Source organism: Curcuma longa, chromosome 4, assembly GCF_044706935.1.
Source record: "Curcuma longa cultivar G26 ecotype Majalengka, Jawa Barat chromosome 4, ITB_CL_G26_1.1, whole genome shotgun sequence".
In the NCBI taxonomy this organism is placed as follows: Eukaryota; Viridiplantae; Streptophyta; class Magnoliopsida; order Zingiberales; family Zingiberaceae; genus Curcuma; species Curcuma longa.
The window spans coordinates 16,910,605-16,935,373 of NC_133864.1; the positions used below are offsets into that span (position 1 = coordinate 16,910,605).

Genomic DNA, 24,769 nt, shown 5'->3' on the forward strand with positions numbered 1-24,769 from the left:
GAGAGAGAGAGATCACGAAGCCCTTCTCTATCCCCAGATCTCTCTCAGGTGAGTTCGTGTTGATTTCTCACCACCCTACCCGATCTGATTCGTAATGTTGTTGTTCTTCTCTGCCACGTTCTATATCCAGATTCAGACACAATGCCCGATCCATTGTTTAGGGGAATAATCTTGCTTTACAACCTCATAAGCTGTGTGGAAATGGTTTCCAGGGCTTCAATTTTATTTTCCTTACTGCAGTGCATCTTTAATGAGTTTGTTCTTAATGCTCGGGCATGGACTGCATGTTTGATCTAAGTTCCCGTTAGCCTTGGCCTTGTACGAGTCTGATAATATTTATCCAAGGTCTTTATAGAAGATGATTAGCTAGTCAGTTCACGAAAACCCAGATCTGGGGCTGTGGATTGGGCTATTATGATTCTTGCAGTGATTTGGTGCTTAATTTTCTGAAAAATATCGAGAAGTGAAATTTGACCGATTGCCGCAAGTTGGATCAGTGCTGTGTCTGGGAGATACAATTCCATTAAGTTCTGTTGTTATCTTCGTACACCATCTGTACATAAAGTACGTTGTTCTGTTATGTACTTTTGTATACATTTGGTTCATAAAGAAAAGAGTTTTGTTGCTACTCCTGTGAATGGTGAAGTAAAGAGAGACTAGTTCTTGGCTTCTGCAGCAAAACTTAGCTACAAATTAGGAAGTTACCCTTAACTGTTGATGGAAGTTGTTGGTCCTTTATGTGTTTGTTGCTGCTGATTTATTTGAATTTGTCTTTTTTTTTTTTTGCTTCAACCAATTTTATTGTGGCATTAGAACACTGATTTTTGGTGTTCTTTTTTTGCAGGTCGGTCCAATTTTTTTTAAAAGATGTTTACAGGAGAGAATGAACCTATCTCACCAAAGAGAGAAATAGTCTTTGATAGTGTGCAGAAAAGTATTAATGAGAATCACAGTATAGGTTTAATGGAGCAACCACTTGCCAAAGATGACAGAATAAATAGTTCTACCAACATGGGAAATGACATTCATCACAATCTTGCTGATCAGGATGAGAGCATTGATGAACTTAGGCAAATGGTTATTGAGCTCGGTTTTCAAAATGAGTACTTGAAATCACAATTAGATCACCTAAAATCTGAACTTCATCCAGAACGAGTTTCTGATCAAGAGAGACATAGAAGAGAAGGTGCAGGATCTTCAGAGGACGACAACAACCTCCATGATCAGATAAAATATTTACATAAGGAGATTCAAGAGCAGAAGGAAACACGAAAGGCAGCAGAGGATGCTTTGGAGCATCTCCGTATAGCCTACTCGGAGGCTGATGGAAAGGTCCAAGAGCTGTCTGCAAAGTTAATTGAAGGTTAGCCATTCATTTCTAATAGTCTCAACAAAAAAAGATCCATATACATTCTTGTGTTGTTTTTTTGTATCTCATTCATTGGAAATTAGTATTCTTCTCTAGAATGAAGAATTATTTGGTCATTACAAAAGGAATATAACTGTAAAAATCTTTGTCAACTTTCCCCTATCCAGCTTTCATTTGTATATCAATTGTATTTCCATTTTTATTAAAATCAAATGGTTGCATATATCTGCCATTTCTAGTTTTAATACTACAGTTTGTTGGATCAAATACTTGTTTGCTGCTTTCAGTTTTAAATTTGGAATAGGGGTTGTTAATTCATTCCAAAAGGAAACTTATGATTGGATTTGTTAATAGTGTGAATGTGATATGTCATTGTCTTCTCTTGTAACTTATTATGTATTCATTGTGAAGGAAACATTTTATAGTTAACAAGTCCAGCAGATAAGTCATCATTTGGATTTTGGTACTTGAGTTCAGAAAGAGTTAAAGAATAGATGGCAAATGAATTAGGCATTTGCTTCCTGCAACTGGAACATTTGTTGCGCACAACAAAAAATAATTAAGTAGAGATCAGCTGTTATTTGGATCAACATCTTAAAGGCTTCTTTAGCTATTAGATGTCTTTCTAAAGTTAATTATAATGTCTTTAATGACTATATTTCTTTTACTTGTGTAGTTCATCAAAAAATGGAACAAGAAATAAAGGAGCGTGATGAGAAATATGTTGAGCTGGATACCAAGTTTGGAAGGCTTCATAAACGTGCAAAACAGCGGATACAAGAGATACAAAAGGTGATAATGGAAACTGGAGCATATTGTTTTTATTTTGGTTCCTATCTCTTATGTCAGAAAAGGCCTTTCTTTAATTGTGGAGCTGACAGAATTTGATTGCATTGGGCAAGTAACAGATGTTTTTTCTGCAGCACATCATCTAGAGACAGTTTTATTTTTCATATTTGTTTTTATTTTCTTCTGTGCGATCCAAGGCACCTAGCTTCCAGATTCAAAGAAAAGCAATGACTGATGGTAAAGAAAGTATTAGCCTATTAGGTACATGTGGTCAATAGTATAATGTGACTGCATGGTTATGACCATAGTTTGAAATTTGAATCATAACCATGTTTAGGAATATCAAATTACGTTTTACTAAATTTTTCAGCATCATAACTACGTTTCCATGCTACCCAACTATTTGGGAACATCAAATAACTGTATGACTAATAAAACATGGTTATGATGCTAAAAATTCAATAAACAAGATCATGACATCGTCTTATGTTTTGTTAATTGATATAATAATACTTGCAACTATTTTTTCACCATGCAGTATCCTTCTTTCTGTAAATCAGTGAGCATCAGTTTTGTCTTCTATCTGTTTGTGATGTTGTTCATGCTTGATTGTGCAATCTATGCTTCTCATAGTTTGAAGGCATTTCCCCCCCTTTTTTATTAATCAGTGTGTCACCCCTTTATGAAATTCTTTCATGTGATGGTCTGAATTAGGAAATTCCAAAAGTAACTTCTTTTTTTGTCTTCTCTGTTTACCTTGCATCCACTTTCATCTTTTTGGATTATTCTACACACTGTATAATGTTTCTGCTGCTGTACCTTGTTAGCTAGAAATTCCTATTAAAGAATAGGTCAAGAATGAGTTTGTAATTGTTTTGTTGAATTTTGGAGAACTCATCTGTCAATTTGTGGAATGTACCTTACTACCTTTTGTCTGTGTATTTTTCTTGGTTCTGTGAAGTGGTTGTGACTTTGTAGATTATATAATGATTTTTTTCCAGGAAAAAGATGATCTTGAAGCACGCTTTAACGAAGTTAATATGAAACTTGAGCAAGGATCTTCTCAGCAAGCCTTAGTACAACAGGAACTTGAACGCAGTCGTCAACAGGCTAGTGAAGCATTGAAATCAATGGATGTTGAAAGGCAGCAATTAAGAACTGCTAACAGCAAGTAATCTCTCTCCTTAATCATAGACAATTATCTTTCAAATTCAATCAACAAAATGTTTATGTAGTTTGTGTTACCTTTTCCTTCTTTACATTATTATTTTTTGCTTGCTCGTTTATATAAACTTTTCTTGCATGGTGTGAAACTAAGATTAAAAATTGACCATTATAGTGACTAGTCAAAACCAAAGGTTTAAATATCCGAATACCATTATGTTTCGGAGTTTTAGTTCTACACCAACATGGCATGGTTTCACATTGTGTTATGCCTACACTTGCATGGTTTAACACACATCAAACTTTGTTAAGATAAATGACTTTAATTCTTTATTTATTCCTTTATTATCCTCTTGCTTAAATTATTCACTTAAGACTCAACAACAACAACTAAGTTTTATCCCACTAGGTGGGGTTGACTATATAGATCGTTCTATGTCATTGGGCTTTATCTCCTATTATATCATCATTTATATTTAAATAAATTTTATCTTGGTTTATTGTTGCTAACCAAGTCTTTTTTGATCTTCCTCTTCTTCATTTGATGTGTATATTTGTCATAGTTTTATCTCGTCTAACTGGAATAATTGGTCGTCTAAGTACATGTTCGTACCATTTTAAACGTGTTTCTCGGAGTTTTCCCTTGATAGGTGCAACTTTGACTTTCTTTCTAATATTTTCATTTCTTATCCTGTCTATCCTTGTATGTTCGCACATCAACCTTAACATTCTCATCTTTTGTTCATGTGCTCGAGTCATAGCCCAACATTCAATTCCATATAATATAGTAGGTCTAGCCGTTATTTTGTAAAACTCTTTTTAACTTTTAGAGGTACTTTATGATCATACAGAATACCTGACACTCTCCTCTATTTCAACTATCCCGCTTGTATTCTATATAAGGCATCTCTCTCAATCCCTCTATCGTTTTGCAAAAATGATCCTAAGTACTTAAAACTCTTAGTTACAGACAACTCGTTATCTCCTATCTTAACAATTATCTCATTACGTCTAATATTATTAAACTTAAATTTTATATATTCTGCCTTTACTATACTAAATTTAAAACTTCTCACTTCTAGCATTTTCTATCAAGATTCGAGTTTAGCATTTACTTCTTCACGTGTTTCATCTACCAAGACAATATCATCTACAAACAACATGCATTGTGGTACCGTATCTTAGATGTGTCCAGTGAATTTGTTCATGATTAGTATAACAAGATAGAGACATGACATTGATCATTGATGTAATTCTATCTTTATGGGAAACGCTTTGGTTAATCCGCTTGAACTCTTGTCATTACATCCTCATACATATCCTTAATTAATTCAATATATGTTATGCTAACACCTCTCTTTTCTAGAATTTTTTATATAATTTCCCTTGAGACTCTATCATAAACTTTTTTAGGTCGACGAATATCATATGTAAATCTTGTTTTTGTTCTCGATACTTTTCAATTAGTTATCTGAGAATGTATACCTTCTATTATCGACCTTTCAGGAATAAATCCAAATTGATTTTTAGGCACTGTGATATCTTTTCTTAGTTTTTTTTATATTACTCATTCTCAAAGTTTCATAGTATGATTCATTAATTTAATACCCCTATAATTTGTACAAGTTTGTACATATCCTTTGTTCTTATATAAGAGAACTAGTGTATTTGTCCTCCATTGATTAGACATTTTTTTAGTTTTTAATATGAACAACTTTGTAAATTATTCAATACCTTATTTTCCTAGACACGTTCATACTTCTATCGGAATATCATATGGTCCAACTGTTTTTCCATTTTGCATCCTATTTAAAACTTATTCTACTTTTGAAATTTGAATTCTACTATAAAAATTTAAATTTCTATACTTATTTGACCTACTTAAATTATCTAAGTTAAGTTGGTCACCGAAATCTTCATTAAAAAGTTGATGAAAATATCTCATCCATTACTCTTGTATTTCTTCATCATTTATTAGTATTTTATTGTATTCATCTTTAATACATCTTATTTGAATAAGATCTCTTGTCTTTCTCTCTCTCACTTTAGTTATTCTGTAAATATTTCTTATTCTTTTTTTTGTATCCAATTTTAGATATAAGTGTTCAAAAGTTTCATTCTTAAGTTCATTCATTGCTTTCTTAGCTTCTTTGTTGACTACTGTATCTTTTTTTAAATTTTTGTTGTTCTTACAAGTATATAATACCTTATAAGATGTTTGTTTTTCCTTTACTTTTTTTTTTGTACTTTCTCATTCCACCACCAAAATTCTTTACTCATCCCTTTGATTTACTGAGTACACCCTTGACTATTATTTTTAATTTTGATATCATCTTATCCCATGTCTTATTCAAGTCGCCGTATATTTCTCCTAATTCTTGTACTTTTATCCTCTCCTTAGGAGTCGTGTATATTTTTCTTCTATTGATACTATGCTTGAAGCGTATATCTAACACTACTAACCTATGTTGGATAGTTAAGTTTTCTCTACGGATGACCTTATAATCTTTACAAACTTTTCCATCTTTCTTTCTAACCATAAGGAAGTCAATTTGCGATTTATTATTTCTGCTTTTGAACATGATCAAGTGTTCTCATTTCTTAAAAAATATATTAGCTAGTATAAAGTCATATGCTATCGCAAAATCTAATATACTTTTCCTTTTTCATTTCTTGTTCTAAATCCAAACTCTCATGCATCCTATCATGTTTTATTTTTACTCCTATATGCTCATTTAAATCTCCTCCTATTAAAATCATTTCGGTTGATGGAATGTTTTGTAATACTTCAACTAGATCGTCTCAAAATCTAGATTTGGTGTGTTCATTTAATTCTACTCGAGCTACATATATGATATATGCTAATTATATTAAAGTTTCTTTCGCCACCACTATCTTGAGAGCTATAATCCTATTCCCCTTTCTAACTACATCCATTTAACGAACAATCGACAACAATACCTATTACATTTCTTATTTTACTCATTCCTGTGTACCATAATTTAAAATTCAAATTTTCTATCATCTTTATCTTCTCTCCTACCTATTTTATCTCTTGTACACATAAAATGTTAATTCTTCTCCTAATCATCGTATCTACTAACTACATTGCTTTACCCGTGAGTGTTCCTAGATTTCATATTCCAAATCTTAGACAATTAGATTTTCTATAATATTTGGTCTTACCACTACACCCGAGTTCTCATGGAGATGTAGCGGTCCTTGTCAAGATGTTATAGTCGGATCCTACAACGCATTTCTTACGGGGAACATCCTAGCATTAGCATAATAATTTGATGGATCCATTTATTGAACATTGTCTGAAAGGCCACGCTGGATGACAATCTAACGTGCAACCCTTGTTCTTTTTCAACCGAGCTTGAGACCGACTTTGGCGGGTTTCATTTGAGACTTAATTGAATTAAAATTTTATTGTGTTATATTGTTCTGTTACTCAATGCTCATCAATATATGATAAAAGCGTACCAATCTGAATTCATATGAGTTTTTACTAATTTAATTATCTTTACTTTTATTTTCTACTTTGCCAACCCTACTTAATGGGATAAAAACTTGGTTGTTGCAGTTCACTTTTATTTTCTACTTTAAAAAGAAATTATATCTATTTGATAGTTGATTTCAAAATGTTTGTTTACTATTTTTTTACTTAAATACATATCGAGATTAATTCATATATGTTTTAGTCTATAGTCTTTTTCCACTTGTTTACCTTTAAAATAAGATTATAATGATTAAATAATCAATTGAAGGAATAAATTGGAAAAAAATTAACAACATTATGTAAATTCATGTTGACTTATTGTTGTTTGGTTCTCAACATATATCCAGACTTAGAGATAATTTTGATGAGATGCGTCGCACATTAGAAGCTAAAGAAAATGCTCTTGAGGCATTACACCAGTCCATCTTTGAAAAAGAGCAGGTACGGCATGCTATTCCTTTTCTCTTGCATGGATGTATTTGTAACTTTTTGTTAAATCTTGCGTTCTTCCTCTGAAAGATTTTAAGCAATCAAAATTCCTAGTCTACCCACATGGCATATAATGGCTCATGATAACTTGTGATGCAAATTATGAAACATAAATTAGTCAACCCTCTATAAGTGTGCATTATTGTCAGGAACTTGCTACTTTATGCTTGTTGTAAGCTTATATCAGCGTCAATTAGCGCTATTAGGCGTGGCTTTTAGATAATGAGTGAAGAAGCATTTGTGATTTTAGTAGAACTAGATTATGGATTCACGGATAATATGCAATAGTATCTTGTACAAGGGTGATGAAAGAATAGTTTGTGCATGTAAATGTCGGCAAAATTAATTTTGTGGACTTTGATGATTACTTTTGCTAGTTGTGTTGTAAAGAAAATAGGATATAGCCTGAGGTTGGTGGTGGTTGGGTGAAGTCTATAGTAACTAAGTACAAGAGTTTGCTAAGAAGATTAAAAAATTGTACAGTTTGGTAGAATTTAAATAAGTAACTTAGCATGAAGAAAAAGCTTCATTAACTGGTTCATAGTTCATGAATTTCCTCTTATACTTACAGTAAAGATTTCCTTAGGAAGGAATTAATGGTAATTATATAAAGGGTCCCTAAACTAGCCAAATTTCAAGTTAGTCCCAAAAAATCTTTAGCTTCAGTCTGATCATTAAACTTTTTGACACCATACAATCAAGTCCATCCATTATATCTCCTCTTTCATTTAGAACTAATTTTAACAAGGGAGATGAACTAAATTGCTCTTGTTGGGTGAGTAGTTAACTACCAGCACTATAATACTGAGCGAAAACTTGATTGATGAGAGAATAAGTAGTGAAAAATATTATTTTTAGGAATATGGATTCATGCCATGGAATTAATTATGGTGCTATTTCTTTACTAAAAGGAGAAGAAAAATGTTAATATGCTTTTTTATATAGGAAAACTTATCATAGAGTTAATACATATTTTTCTTTACTATAAAGTTTATGGAAAAATATTAAGGTGAATAAAATTGTATATACGGTCTTTGTTTCGACAGGTTAACATAGAATTCATATTGAATTATTGTGATTAGTTTAAGAAAAAAAGTGGTTCGTGTTGCGAGTGATATAGTCGACGAGATACCATATCATTCTAGGTTCAGAATAAGAATAACATAAAAATTGAAACTAACACCTTGTTTGATTTATTATTTCCTGTAAAGAATATCAGAGTAACCTGTGATGGCAAAATTAATTAAGGTTAATTACCTTGGTAGTCCTCTCTACCTATAATTAATTTTTATATAAATTACAACTTGGTCTACATCATTTGACTAAAATTACAAGTAGGTTCCCAGCATTATATATGTACTTACATTTGACTTTTTAGGCACATAACATTCTCCCTCAAACTAGTTTAAATATATTATAGAAATGAGGATTTGGTTAGAAAATACATTAGCTAATTATTAAAGATCACAAATAAGATGATAATTTAATTGGATTATACTGTCTATCTAATGAAGTGAGAAGTGACAATTAATTTCTGTTTGTTTTCTTCTCTCATAGAATATTGACTATAAGCTGTGTGAACAATAACTTCATTGTTGCAGTACAATTTTATAATCTATAAGGGAACACGTCCCCATTTGGTCATTAGCTGTATGACTCAAATGAGCTTACATATTGCTACTCACATGTTGCTAGAGCTATAGTCCAATAATTTTCCTTTGCACTCAACCTAGTTATAACAGTTTGCTTTTGTTTCTTCCAAGAAATCAAATTGTCTCACATTCGTCTGTGTGTGGGAGCAATTGCCTAATCATCATTGTTACCTTACTATCTATAAATGGCCTGGATCCTAAAACAGGATAACCTTCCTAGAAAATTCTGAAGCTACCATAGAATTCTCAAGGTTGTCTACTGATGATTCTGATATGTTGTCTAGAAACTAATTTATCGATCTTACCGTAAATGAGGTTTTAGGTCTTATAACTGTGAAATAATGTAATTCCCTACGCTCTTCTATTTTTCCTTCAACCAGTTAGTGATTTCTACTATCTAAATAATAGTTTGACATTAGGATCCATAAGAGTGTCAGCTTATTTACTCTTGGTCATATCAATCTCCTCAAGCATATCAAGTACATAACTTTGTTGAGAGTGTAAATGTCTCTCCTAAAGTGAACAACCACTCATTGAACATTGTTTGAAAGTCCACGCTGATTGACAACCTAATGCGCAACTCTCGCCCTTTTTCAACTGGGCTTGGGACCAACTTTGGCGGGTTTGAACAACCACTATATGAAGAAAATACTTCCAAGTGTCTAATCTAAAATTTTGATGGCAAGAACTCTGAGTTGTTTAATTCTAATGGAATCATCTTGGTGATGATGATGCCATCTACATAAATGATAAGAAGGATATATTTACATGACTAATGAATGAGGTAAAACCTGGTGATGTGTTATGCTCCTGGTTTTGCTAAATTGAAGAAGAGCAAAGTTAAAAATTTCAAATTAACTACCTACAATTGCTTCAACCTATATAGTGATTTTGTTTTGGCTTGCACACTAGGTTAGTTTCCCCTTAAGCAATGAACCTCGAAGGATTCTCTATATAAACCTCCTCAATAATATCATCATGAAGGAATACATTTTTAATGTGAAATTGACGAAGGGCCAGCGAAAGGTAGTTGCCAAGAGGACAAAGTGGTGAATATAAGTAACCTGATCAGGGCAATTCGATTTAGAGAACAAATGATATAGAAAAAGGGCACAGGCTAGGTTAAGCTGGAGGTGGTTGCAAGCTAGCTCATGCTAGAGGAGACCATGGAGGCTTCATCTGGAGTGAACAATGAGATGACTTAATCATCTGCCTAAGGGCTGCACATGTGAGAAAGTTGCACATGTCAGTCTCAGGTGTTGCAAAGGAGATCAGGTTGCACATCAGAGAAAGTTGCACATGTCAGTCTCAGGTGTTGTGCATGTGCATCTTGCGCACTGGATAAGAGGCACATGCAGGTCACTTGCAAAAGGTTCAGTGGGTATTGGGTCAGTGATTGCTGTTGCAACTTACATGGAGGGATCATAGGCGTGTTAATGTCATGGTGGATACACATGATTGCCACGCCTTTGCTTGCAGGTAGATTCATGTGGGATTACTGTTGATCATGCGGTATGTGCCAAGCGGGATCAAGAGCAGCCAAAATAAAGAGGATCCTGAAATTGGAAAGACTTGGCTATGATACCATGTAATGGCAAATTAATTAGGTTTAATTACCATAGTCCCCTCTACCTATCTTTCTTATTCATCAACGTACAATTATAGGTAGGTCATAATATTAAATTTACATTTAGGTCCCAAGGTTCATAAAAATTTCTATTGTGTTTATCTAAATCCTGTGGTTGCATAGGAAATTCCTTTTGACACAATTACCAAGCAGAGCCTAATAGTATGCCTGTCTAAATTCTTTACAGTTGTTGGAACAAGTTCAGAGTTCGCTGCAGACATCAGAAGAAAAGAGACACGCCTCAATCTCAGAACTTGCTGCTAAGCATCAAAAGGTAGAGATGACTTGTTCAAAATGATATTAAAATGTGATATGCCGCCAATGCATACAGCTCAAGGACAGGAAAAATTCATGCAGCCAACCCAATATTTGGATCAAACTTAGCTTGATGATGTTGATTCAATTTTCCATTAGAATAAAATATGCAATACTTTGAACTTGATCTGTACTCACAATTTTGTCTTTATTCATTCACCTTAAGAAAATAGAAAGTTTGGAGGCACAACTTAGTGATGCTGTAGCAGAAAGTAGGAAAGCAGCCGAAACAATTTCTTCTCTCCAGGTACACTTCACTTGCACTATTCTGAACCCTAACTGTTGTTTTATGTAATGCTTGCTTATTTGTTTTTCCTCAATAAATAATCATATAGTGTTCTTCAGTAAACTAGTTTTCATACAATCGATAGGTAGATCTTTGCAAAAATTAATTTGGGCCACACTCTCTAATTCAAGAGAACTTTGACGTTCTCTCAATTCTCTTTTCCAAAAAAAAACGAATTTGATTTTTTTTAGAAAAAACATGTCATCAATATATATGTGTATATACACACAGATGGAAAATGCTTGATCTTTCCCTAAAAAAAAATTATGAAAAATTTCAGAATATTACAAACAGAAAATAATAGAAAATAGTGGATTATTTTTTTCTTTACTGTCCAATTTAAGCAATTAATTTGGTGAATATATTATATAAAGTTGGATAAGTTTCGATATAGGCTTATCTTGTTATGGATATTACATTATCTGTTGCCTATTGCTATCTAGCAGAAGAAGGAGAAAGGGGAAAAAATCCTAGTTCATAATTTCCCTTCCATAGCAAACGTATAATGGTCAGTTCACTCTAGTTTGAAGTACCCAAAGCAAATTCTTTGTATGAAAGACTTATAAAGTAGAACAACATGTGAAGAAATGAAATAAATGCTGAGCATACAATCTAAAGCGTCATATACTAGAAGACTTTGGCTATGGACTTTTGACCAAGGTTTGAAATTTCGAGCCGTATCGCGCGATACCGGTAAAATTTTTCGTTCTACCGACGGATCGGCACCGACATGCACTGACACAGCGGTTCCGACCGGGAGACGTCACCGGAGGCATCACCAGAGCCCGATGACGCCACCGGAGGCGTCGCCCGAGCCCGGCGACGCCACCGATGCGGGCTTCTGCACGCGGGTTGAACTCGGGGCTGCGTTGCGATTTTGATTTTTTTGGGTTTTTTAACATATAGTTTAATTGAATTTTAATAATCAATTCCTAGCTATAGTTGGAGATAATTTAGATAGACTTTATTAAAATCCATAAAATTATCTTATTATTTTTTAAAAATATTTTATTTTTTATTTTTAAATATTTAGATTAAATTTTTTATTTTAATTAATATATTTTATATTTTAAAAATATTAAAACTATATCGACATAGTACGATATGGTACCGAAACTGTATCGTTCCGATCCGGGACCGAAACCTCGGCACGGCTCAATATTTTAAATCTTGCTTTTGACACAACACAACGATAGGCTGTGTGCTTCAATCCTTAAATCTCATAGGATTGCTTACCTCAGTTTGGACAGGGGGAGAACAATGTATGAATGTTGGATGGCTTTTTGGAAACATAAATTAAAGGATGTTCTCATGGATTTCTCACAGGCAGTGAACTCAAGATAGTAAATGAGGGCTTCTGCTACGACAATGGCATGAAGAGATTTTGAAGAGAGGGAAGGATATTGTCATGAAGAAAAGAGTGCGGAGATGTCCTTTGAGTTGGTGCAGGAGCCATTGTTGTTGTTTACAGGTGTTGACCTTGTGGTGGATTGTGAGGCTAGACATTAGCTCTTTGGATGGGTGAGACGAGTAATGTTTACCGAGCTGGTGGAGGGGAAGGTGTTTTGGAGTGAACTTGCTGAATTATGGAGTGGGCAAGCAAAGAGGAAGGAGATGGGTGTGAACTGTGAAGTACATTGTGGGGAATTGGTGGCATGAAGAAGATAGACTTGTCCATGTTTTTAAAGTGGTGGTGGATGTGTCAAGTGGATGTAGATAAGGAAGAGAATGAGGATGTGCTAGAATAACAGGAAGTGAGAGCGGAGGGACAAGATGGTGTGAAGTGATGTTTTTGATGATTGGATTGGGGACTGGAAACAAAGTTGGATTGTGCTAGGACTAGGCGTGGCATCAATTTGGGAACTCGTGGTAGGGAAGAGAATCTCTAAAACAAAACTTTGTCTTTTTGCTGGAATATCTAGAATAATTAATTGGGTTTCTCTTTTACAGGCCTTACCATGACCTGGCCTCATAACACCTAGCCAAATATACTAGATTTGGCATAAATGGTAAAATTCAAAATAACAAAATTGGAAAAATACAATAAAAATGAAATTTAGATTATGAACTAGTTCAGTTTATCTTTTGCACTGGCCTTTTTTTTTGGATTGTTTTATTCGCATCACCTGTGAACTTGAAGTGTTAGAAAAGGCAAATAGTTTTCTCTTAGGCTCCTCTATTTATTTATTTCTCATTTCCTCCATCTCAAGTTATCTTCTTCTTTATATGCTAAATTGACTGGATGTGGCTAAGTTGCACAACTTTGGTTGGGAGAATTTACGAATATCAGCTTGGCCTCCAATTATCTGAATATGGATCAGACATCCCATATTGGAATCCAAAGATGCATCAAGCTCTGATTCTTAGAATGGTTTATTCAGTTATATTAATCTGGTTCTTCCAATACAGTGGATTCTCGAAATGTTTTTCATTGTGAACTAGGAATTATTTATGCAGTAAGTAGTTAATATAGCTAAAATGCTAAATATCCTGTCTTTTGAGGACATTTAGTTCTTTTTCTCCTCTTTTTTGATAGCTATAGTTGTTTTTTTTTTTAATTTTTATATTTATATATGTTTTAGATTCTACTCTACACGTAGGCTTCTTTGATATCATAAGCACCCAATTTTTTATGTTCTAATATAAGGAGTGTTTTCTAATTCTTTTTACTGTTCTAGATCATCCTTTCTGAGAAAGACTCAAAGATAGCAGAGTTGGATGCAGCTTCTACAGGTGAAGCTGTGAGACTTGGAGCTGCATTGGAGAAAATGAGGGGAGAACTTAATCATCTTAGAGATGAGCAAGTAAGAATTTCTCTTACATAACTTGTTGGATTCAAATTGGCCAACGTCTTGGAAAATTATTGAAAAAAAATTATTGCATGACTAAAGTTATATCTGAAAGACGCCCAGTAAAAATCAAGTAATTGTTGCATTCTAATTGTCACTGTTATTGCTACCAAAGGGATCAGTATGTGCTGATTGCCTTTTCAAGATCAGGCATTGAGATTATTGTATGCTTGACTGTGCAGTGACCTGAGCTGTAAAAAATATGTTATCTGAACTTTTCGTCACAAGTCAACCAAAACAGGAGCTAGTAGCATATTCCACAATATCAATAAAACCATAGTTACATCATATATCTACTTTTTCAATCTTTTTTCAGAATAAAGAAAAACAAGACTGGGAAGCAGCGTGTCATGCTCTTAGAACTAAATTGGAGGCATCTGAGAGTGACTGTTTACGGTCTGAGATTGAATTAGCTAAAGTGAAAAGTATGATTATTTATTTATTTATAATTATTTTTTATTGACATTGTTTGAGAGCTTCAATTTGTGAAGACAAAGTGAATCAACTTACTAGTTCCTTATTTTCACAGGTCAATTGGAACTAGAATCTTCTACAAAATACCAAATGTTGAGTGCAAAAGAAAGTGAACTTTTAATTGTGAAGGATGAGGTAACGAAGTTCTATTGACTGATCTGGCTTTTCATAGTACATACTATTACAGTCTTATGCAAAAAACATCAACAGTAGGAAAATTTTGTTTCATCTTTATAAGTTTAGTTTTTAAATAGAGTTCCAGTTTTATCTATGTCTTAGGTTTTTGGGCTCTATTCCAACATAGAATGACTGATTTTTTGATAAAAGTTGAAGACATGTTCAGAATCACCTAAGAAACTCCCCAAAGGTATCTGTATGCTCATCTTTCCATGAATGACTTATTGCCCAGGTGGTAGTTTGTATTTCTCCTTCTTGAAGGCTATAAATTATGGCTGAAATTAATAACTTTGTGAGACCATGCCCTTTGTGATTCTGAATCTACTATGATTATAGTTGGTTCAAACCTTTCTTTTCTTTTAACATATTTGGTCCTCTCATTCATACTTAATTAAGTCTTGGAAACCATTATCGGAGAAGTTTATTTTGTGACCCTTGTGGTAGAAAAGTAGGGATATCTTCCTCCTGTTTACTTTGCCAGACAGAGAAGGAAGAAGTCCACAGCTTGACTTGGCTGTGAGGTAAACCACAACCATCCATCGCATGATGTGGATAAATGTCAGTGGGGAGAGTGTAGAAGGTCATTTTGACAATCGCAAGAGTAAATTTGGAAGTGAGATCATTTTATGCTTCCATTTTTATTAGATTTGCATGGAATTGGAATGAAGCATTTGGATTGATTTGTCTCCCTTGCTAATTCCTTCCAACTTCTCTTCCCTACAAGCGGATGGATCTGCTCTACATGCAGCATTCAACTCTTGTGTAAATCTCCACTAAGGCAATGTTGATGCCTAGTTGTTGAAGAGAGAGGTGTATAGCTCAAAGTAGGAAATAGAAGAATGAAAAATAACTGCAAGCGAATGAAAATGATGAATTGAAGTAATCTGTACAACTTGTGACAAGAGTATCAACATATACGCTTATTTGGCAATTAGTCATGTGAACCTTTTATAAAAAATGCTGAAATGATAATCAACAGTTGATTTCTTGGTAGGATGAGACACCAAAATTTAGGTTGTCAATGTATTGCAAGAATATTTTTTTTTTATCTTGCATAGCCTACTAGCATCTGGGTGAGTAAGGCCTTTTAGACATTATTCAAAAAATATAAAATGATGACTCAAAAAGAGAAGTATTTGTAGGAAGTTATATGGTGCATGTTCATTTAGATCAATATAAAGATCAAATGACTCAAATGCTTGATAAGAATTAGATATGAGATAGTAGGTATTGAGAAAGAAGTTTGACAACTCTACTAATTGATACTCACATTCAAGAGTCATACCAAAGATCATATTTTAAAGACTAGAAAAAAACCATATTGTCTTAACTCCTAATAGAATATGGATAAAAATAGAGATGCAAATAGTGTGATGCAAAAGATAAAGTGATGCCGTTCAAAAATTGGAGATCAATTTTGAAATTTCTTTCAAAAACATAGTTTAAAATTTCTATATTTGTTAATTTTTAAGAGTTGTTAATAAGTGAACCTTTTAAAAGTTTGTTATACATTTTAGAGTATAAGTTAGACTTTTTAAAGATGACATGGGCTTGTCTTGAGTTTATAAATGGGTTACGATCGCATGTAAAAGATTATTCTTCAATATGTCATATTTTCCTCTTTGGTGACTTTGTTTTCTTGTGATGTGATTTTTGTGTTGCATCATACTTTTAAGGACATGAAAGGGAAGGAAGAGAAAAACAGAGGAAAAGTGCAATTGTGCTGATTAGCTTCAACAAAGAGATCAGTTTGGTGTTTTTTCCCTCAAATACCATGTTCATCTGAATAATTTTTCACTTTCCAAAAAATCTGCACATTAGCTTTTCTTAATATTAGTATTTACATCTAATTTTGTCATGCTTGTGCATTTACATAATGCTGTAGTTACGGTTCTTATCTGAGTATCTACTTTGACACATTATTTCTTTTGTGGAAAAATGATTTTCTTCAAACTTTTGCAGGTGAAGCAACTTGAAGAAGATTTTTCTGCATATAAGGTCCGTGCCCATGCACTTCTCCAGAAAAAAGATGCTGAGCTAGCTGAAGCTAAGAACTCAAAAATGCTCTTGTCTCTTGAGCAAGCTTTGAAGGTAAGCTGGTTGTTTTCTTCATACTAACATGACAATATTACTATTATGGAGTGTTACCTGACTTCCTAAGATTTAGGAAGCTGAAACAGAAGTAGCTTTAGCATTAATGGAAAGGGACAAAGCTACTCAAGCTCTTGAAGATGCTTTGAAAGAACATGTTAAAGAGATCAATGCAAGGTAAGTAGTGATGGACCTGCAAATAATGGTTTAAGATTATTGAGTGGAATTTGATTTTCCAAGAAACACAGTTTCATGAATATGCTGAGCTGTAATTAAAACTGATTTCAGAGTTCAGTTTTGCCTCTTTTTAGCAGTCTGCCTTTTAACAGGTAGTGGTTGGGAAAGTTCATGAGCATATTATTTGCAAAAAAGAAACTATGATCTCTTTGCATCAAAAATGAGAAAAAAGAACTATGTTATGGTTAATTATTGCTACATCAAGGAAATATTTTTGATAATTGATCAAACCTGGTTGCCTCCCCCCATGTTAAACCTCAAAGGATTTGTCCTGAGCAAGAGAGATCAATGATATCTTCTTGCTAAAACATGACTGATGCATATGTTTACACTTTGGCTTACGCTTAATATACATGTTGGTTTGCTCATGCGCTTAACTTGTGCACGGACCACTTTTTTCTCCAATAAACTACTTGCATTTGAATATTTAATGCCCTTTTATTTTCTCTTAACTGATACTGTTCAGAATCAATTTTAACTCTGTTTCAGGGATGGTATCCTTAATGATGTCAACAGCCAATTAAGAAGTGTAGCTATCAAGCTTGAGGCTACTACTGCCCAGTATATGTCAGACAAAGATATGTGGCAGAAAAAACTGGATAGTATAGAAGAAAGTTGGAGAGGTAATACATCTCATACTTTCACCCTCTGTATTTTTTCTCTGTAATTAATATGTGATACAAATCCTTGGTTATTATAGTGAAATATAAAACCTTGGAAACTCAAAAGGTTGAACATTTTGGAGATCATTTACAAAATGAGCTGGATGATCTTAAGCAACGTTATGAGCAGCTGAAGGTATCATTCTGCCTTGACTTTAATGATTTAAGCTAATTTCAGTCGAATGTTTTACTTATGGAGGTTCTTTTGATTGCAGGAAGAACATGATGTATTTCGTGATATTGCGGAAAGAACAATTGAAAAAAAAGATAAGGAGATAGCTAAGCAAATAGAAGATAATAAGAATCTTCGTCTCTCATTGGAATCAAATCGTCGAGTATGTTCCTTATTGCCTATTCTCTATGATGAAAGCATTAACTTCCTTTTGTCCATTTGTTATAAATTTGAGATTTCCGAAGCTATGTTCCTAATCTTAATAGCTGAAATCTAATGATAATAATATAAATGAATATTTGCTCTTTTTCCTATTGCTTGTTTTTTGAGAGGCACTTAGTCAGTCCATTTTAACATTGTATTCGAGCAAAAGTTGAGTTATAACCATGCAAATGCCTGTAATATATTCTCAATTATGTTGAGCTTGAACACTTGTTGGGCTTGGGCGAGTCTAGTCCAATTTGCCTGCCACTGTGGATTCCCTCAATAAATCCAAATTTAAGAATAAAACATAATAAGATCCAACCTGGTTAGAAGCCATTATGATTGTATCTTTTCAAATTCATCGACTCAATAAATCAGAAACTGAAACACACATTGATATGAAAGAGATCTATTTGAGAAAGAATGGTCTTTTTAGCAGAAGACTTAAGTGTTGTGATAAAGGTAGGAAAAAAGAAATGCTCCCAGTTTTTTTTGTTGTTATTTATAGGCAAACTTTTAGATAAGGTCCTGTAACTTTATAATGACAGAAAATTTTGAAGAATGTGTTCTAATCTAATTATTTTTTGTCAGCCGACCACAAATAGTTGAGGCAAACATATCTTTGACGATGATGATGATTGTGAATCTAATTGCTTCCTACCCTTGGTGAACCAAAAGGAAATCTAGAAAGTATCTGTTGGACTTTTTTAGCTGGAAGATCAAGTTGCTTGTGGTTCATGCCTTGATCTTCTATAGTTCGATTGAGTTGGTGTTACATGAAATACGACAATCCATGCTCAATTAAGTTTTGCAAATGTTCATTTGTTTGGTCAAGTTGTTAATGCATTTTTTAAATGTTCTTTCTTAACATTCTGCTGAGTAATTCATTATCTGCACGTCGTGGTGATCAACATTTTTCAAGTAATGGTTCATTACTTGAGCAACAAGCCTATTTCTCTTCATTTTTTTTTATCACAAACTGGTACTCCAATCAATATGAAGAATGCTATGCATTTCCTACCTTTTAGTTTCTTTATCTTATTTGAAGTATACATGTGACACTATTATGGATTCCAGGTTGCAAATAGTGAGACACAAAATGAAGGTGAGTATAAGTACATTGTTACTGATAATCTTCATCTTAAGCAAGACTGTTCCTAATTGCTGTTTCCTGTGTTCCCTTTCATGTTTAAATTTTAGCTTCTCAAAAGCAGGATGCACAATCCTCGAGCATTGCAGTGGCTGAACAGCAAATACTGGTAATTGACATGTAGTATTACAACCTTTTTCTTTTGAGTTTTCCATTGAAGAGAATAAGTATTATGTGAATCATTGAAAAAATTGAAGTGTTGAGGCATGCTAGATTTTTCAAGGTACTGTATTCTGCATCAAATGCTGCATTATAAAAGCTATAAGAGACCCCTAGTTGAATCCTCTCCTTGAAATGCAATATGGATGATACCTATGTTTCTATGAGAATAAAATCCTTGGTTTCTTATCAAAATAACTTATCCAAAACTTCAGAGTCAATTAATTGGTTCTAGTTATGCCTTTGTTGTCTAATGCTTTCAATGGAAAAGTAATATTTTTTTACAGAGTTTCATTATATAAAATATATATTCTAGAATTGCTCTAGAATGCTTAGAACGATACATGCTATTGTAATCTGGTCACTGAACTAACCAATGATGCAGGTAAATTGGATAATTGAATAAGTTGTGCTTACAATGAATGACCTTGTTGCAGTGCCCTTTGTAAAGTATAAATTAATTGTTTTATCTTAACTTTCTATGACCAACTTTCAATTCTTATTGGTATTTATTGATGAGGTTAAGTGAGAAGTTGCTGTCTGATAATACAGTGATCTCAAGTATGAACTCTTTAACCTACTGAGATCAATAATTCTGGATTTTTGGATTTCAGCTTCTAGCTAGGCAACAAGCTCAGAGGGAGGAAGAGCTTGCTCAGTCGCAGAGACATATTTTAGCACTTCAAGTATGATTCAACTTTGTCATTGCTTTTTTATTTGTCGTATGATTTTGATTATTGATCTTTTCAGGAAGAGATTGAAGAGCTTGAGCGTGAAAATCGTCTTCATAGTCAACAGGTTGATACTTTACTTTTCTGGCACTCAATTATGAAACTATAGAACTTGCTTAATTGCATGAGCATGCTCCTTCGATGAAGGATGAATTACAAATAACCTTGTTAAGCATAGTGAGTTGCATAATATATATTATAGAAATGCTTAGGAAGCAGTTTGACTGTATTAGTAATTGGAAGAAACAAAACAATTAATTCTTGCAGAAAATAAACTTCTTAAAGACACGCAAGGACATATACTTTATTTATAGAATGCTGACAATAAGATGGAGTAATAGAGACATCCTATGTAATAAAATGACTTTAGATATCAGTTCTAGCAGAAATTTTGGACTTGCTTTTGTAGATTGGATATGATCTAGAGATATGTAAGAACTGCATCTAAGGAACTAAATTTGAGACATGAACACAAACGTGATAGTTTTTACCATTACCAAGCTACCTTTTTCTAGCTATTAGCAAGTAGCATCACCTACAATTGATATTAAAAGCTTATGATAAAAAGGAAAATTGATGCAATGGATAACTATAGATTTTGTTGATTCGAACACGAATATCGGAAACAATGATGCAACGAATAACTATTGAATCCATTGATTCTCGCACGAATACCGGAAGTCATCTTCTAAAATCTGTTGATTCAACAGAAGAATACCAAGAGATATACAATCAAATTCGATGTTTGGGAAGAAACTAAAAGCCTAAAACCAACTAAACAATGATTTAAATAGATTCAAGACCCTAATATTGCAAAGACAAAAATACTCTCAAAATCACAACTCGGCAAAAATAATAAAAAGACTAAAATTGCTCTTTTGTTCCCTCATCAAAAACATTAGAAAGACAAGTTATTCCAATGTTTCAGGATATTGCATGTGTACTATTATGGCATAATTGAAGGATGCAACATGTTATTAAGGTAGCCAACAAGGTGTAGCTTCATCAATGATTTTGATTTTTGATCCCCGTCGATTTCTTGGAAGAGCATCCACTTTTTTGTTTATGGAAATGTTAAATTGGCATGTCTAGATTCATCTTTCATATAAAGATCCATGCAATCATCCTTCTTTTTATATGCTAGAGAAGGTAAAGAATAGTATATCTTCATTCCCAACTCTTTAAGCATTTGTTTTCAGAGGTTATTATCTGATTAATGGTTAGAGTTTTAACGGGTATAGCATGGCAGTGTCTTGTTTGCATCGTTTCGAACAAGCTATTGTGTATAAACCTATCCTAAGTCTTCCAAGTCAATTAGTAGTTAATGACCCGTAAAGATCCATATTTAATTAATAAAATTCATAACACAAGACAACTTAGGACCCATAAAAATTCATATTTAATTAATAAAATTCATAACATAAAAAAAGTTAGGGCCAGTTTAGTTGGAATGGATTAAGTCAAAAGATGGATGAAGATAGTTAGATGAATAAGCAAATGGATGGATGATAAAATTATCCTCCTGCTTGTTTGTTAGGACAAATGGATGAATGACTAAACATTCATTTGCTTGTTTAGTTGGAATGATTAGTCAACAGTTGAATAACTAAATATGAATCAAAAAATAATACCCAAATCTGTCCATGTATAACATGCGCATGACAAGTTTTCAAGTTGATGAAACAACTCAAATTTGTCAACAATCGGTAAGCAGGCAAGAATTTGCTTTAACATGGTCCCGATTTCACTTGATATTTCCAGGAGACTAGACATCAGTTGTAAAAGATCCAAGGCGATTGCACCAATCCATCTTGGATTTTGCGAACCCTTTCTGCACTCACCCCAACATATGCATTGGGCAATCACTCATTTGTAACAATTCTTATATCATCACAATCATAATCAATGGAGCACCATCATTCAAAAGAAACCAACTGATGTTTACATTACATTTTAGTTCTTTTGGAAATTATCCAGTAAGAGCTGCTGTTTATGTAGAAAGAACAATTATTGTTGTAATCATGAAAATAGAGAGCTGCAAAGCTCAAAAACTGAGTTATTATAGTCATGGTTCAAAATCTGAAGCTATGTCAGAGTTTGTCTTTTACTGAAATGATATTGTTTTGGTATCATGTTGACATTTTGATGCGTGGTATTGGTGACGGATTGGAGGTTGAAGGAGGAAGGAGATGAAGTAGAGGAACGAGAAATTGTTTATGCCAACTGATATTGAGTTTCGGTAATTTATCCGATACATTTCGACTATTTCATCTAGTACCGTATGAGATTTTAAACCACAATTATAGTTACATAGCAAAAACAATGCAATTCAAGTATATTGATTTGCCTAATTAGTCAAGAATTAAAAAAAAAAAAGAGTAACTAAAAGCATGTTTTACATATCAACCACATATTTAAAACATGCAAGTGATGATTGTATGCAACTTCAGCTAGATGCACTGATTGATGTAACATTTAACTTGGGTAAGAAACAACAGCAATATTTTTTTCATTGCTCTTAGCATTTAGTTTGGTGTATATAATTTACCCTTTATTTCATATCTGGTTCATTGCACTGATTGATGACCTTGACCTTATCTTTCCCATCTGTGCTAAATGCATGATGCCTAGAACAAGGAAATGGTTTTACTTTTGTTTTTTCATTGACACTGCTATATGTTACAGGAAGCAATGTTAAAGGAGGAACTTCGAACCATGGATAGATCAAACAAACGGGAAGGAATTGATATGATGTATCTGAAAAATGTCATTTTGAAACTGCTAGAAACTGGTACAGGAAGCACCCACATTTATTTTCTTTTTCCTGGACCATGTCAATTTTATTTGGACTTGGAGATGAGAATGGCCAGAAAAGAACAGGGCATTAATCTAACCTTCCAATTTTGCCAGGTGAAGTGGAAGTTTTGCTCCCGGTGGTTGCAACATTACTACAATTTAGCCCTGAAGAGGTAACGCTATGATGCCCTCTTTATTACTATACTATTGTGGCTGAGAGATAATCCCTTATTTATCAAATGGAAAATTTGTAAATTTTCATTTTATAATAGCTTGAACTCTTAGGATTACATAACTTCATTTAATGTTCAAACTTCCCTTGTATTTGTTGCAATGCTTACACTTTTCTTGATAGCTTGAACTCTTAGGATTACATAACTTAATTTGATTTTCAAACTTCCCTTCATTTAATATACTCAAAACAAAATGTGATTGAATTTGTTGCGATGCTTATGCTTTTCTCAAGTCTTTATTTGTATTTGTCAATGTACATCTCTTTTGTCCTCGTTATTAGTATTATCTCCATTCTCCACAGATAAACATGTATTTGTCAATGTTCATCTCTTCTGTCCTCATTATAAGTATTATCTCCATTCTCCACAGATACGGAAATGTCAACAAGCATACCGCTCCTCGAATGATTTCATCTCCAGTCCAGCTTCGGATGCATCTACACCAAAGTCATCTCTCTTCTCTAGATTTTCATTTTAGTGAGACCGTGGTATTCTTTTTGTTCACCAGCACTCGATAATTCCAGATAGCTGCCTTGTATTATCTTCTATTTGTTCCATGCTGTTTCAAGGAATTCCAAAGGAACCAGTTCGTGACCATCGTTGCTGTACCTATTTGTGTACATAACCCATTACCGAAAGCTAAAAATGGAACCAGTTTTTTTTCTCATCTCTTGTTAATGTACAATTTGCTGACCAAAATTTTATCATCTCTTCACGTACAGGTGAAGTCCAACATGATTAGGATCATAAACTCTGGCAAACAAATAAGTGATTGTAGTACTTGAATATAAGCCAGTTGCAAAGAAAGATGAATCTTGAGGGACAATTTTGCAGTGATTATATACTATTGGTGGTGTTGAATGAGAATATACTTGCTGTTATTGATTCTTTTTTTTCGATGAACAATTCAGAAGTATCAAATTCAGATCACACTTTTCAGTTCTACAATGCATATCCATATCCCCACGTAGTTCGACTAATTGTTTTTGGAGCCATGTTGATGGATGGTCTCACCAACAAACTGCCTCATGCAAGTAATGCAGGGGTTGACCTGAAGAATTGCTACTCATTCATCTCTCAAGGGAAAGGGAAGGAGGTGTGTTGCATTCTCATATTTCTTTCAAAAATAATATTCGTTTGATATTCAAATTCTGATCTCTTTATTGCTCTTTTGAATGTTTTACCACACCCGTAGGGGCTAGACATAGGTTTATTAGAAAGTATATTAATGATTTTTTTTTGGCTTGAAGTGAGATATCCAAACGAGGATGGTAGATGTATCAATAGACTTTGGATCAAGAGAATTTTCTACAACATATTAGCTAAGTATGAGTACATTTTGAGCTACTCGTGGGATATAGTTGAATTGATTATTGCGAGGTAGACTTATTGAAGTGGATAAGGATCGAATCTCGATAAAGTTGAGATAAAGTCTTTCTCCGTAGTAGTTAATTGTAATTTTTTGATTTGCCTCCTCATAGATGATCAATCATGTGGAACTGTTGAAGTGGTAGATTTCATCTTTTTACTGAAATGAGTACATTTCAAACTAAGAATAAAATAAAATCAAATTGGTTTAGACTTTATCAAAATGATATTCATTGGTACAGTGGTAAAACACTCAATAAATAATTAAAATTT

The 24,769-nt window shown here is 33.4% G+C and overlaps 1 protein-coding gene across 1 annotated transcript; it reads left to right on the top strand.

Moving 5' to 3' along the window:
- On the top strand, nt 1-23,798 carry LOC141828002 (protein GRIP). The gene is made up of 22 exons (XM_074715351.1): nt 1-48; nt 845-1,363; nt 2,046-2,161; nt 3,160-3,329; nt 7,172-7,265; nt 10,780-10,866; nt 11,074-11,154; nt 13,872-13,997; nt 14,359-14,467; nt 14,572-14,651; nt 16,656-16,784; nt 16,861-16,961; nt 17,511-17,644; nt 17,722-17,819; nt 17,899-18,018; nt 19,137-19,164; nt 19,260-19,318; nt 19,983-20,054; nt 20,119-20,166; nt 22,785-22,890; nt 23,010-23,068; nt 23,499-23,798. Exons 2-22 carry the CDS (start codon nt 868-870, stop codon nt 23,604-23,606), a joined length of 2,421 nt encoding a protein of 806 aa, XP_074571452.1. The 5' UTR covers nt 1-48; nt 845-867; the 3' UTR covers nt 23,607-23,798.
- The last annotated feature ends 971 nt before the right edge of the window (nt 23,799-24,769 follow it).

Excerpts from the sequence above, each read along its gene's own strand:
- LOC141828002 (XM_074715351.1), top strand. The coding sequence starts at position 868 with ATGTTTACAGGAGAGAATGAACCTATCTCACCAAAGAGAGAAATAGTC. Across the intron at positions 3,330-7,171 it reads TTAAGAACTGCTAACAGCAA|ACTTAGAGATAATTTTGATG; the intron begins GTAATCTCTCTC and ends ACATATATCCAG. Across the intron at positions 17,820-17,898 it reads AACGTTATGAGCAGCTGAAG|GAAGAACATGATGTATTTCG; the intron begins GTATCATTCTGC and ends TTTTGATTGCAG.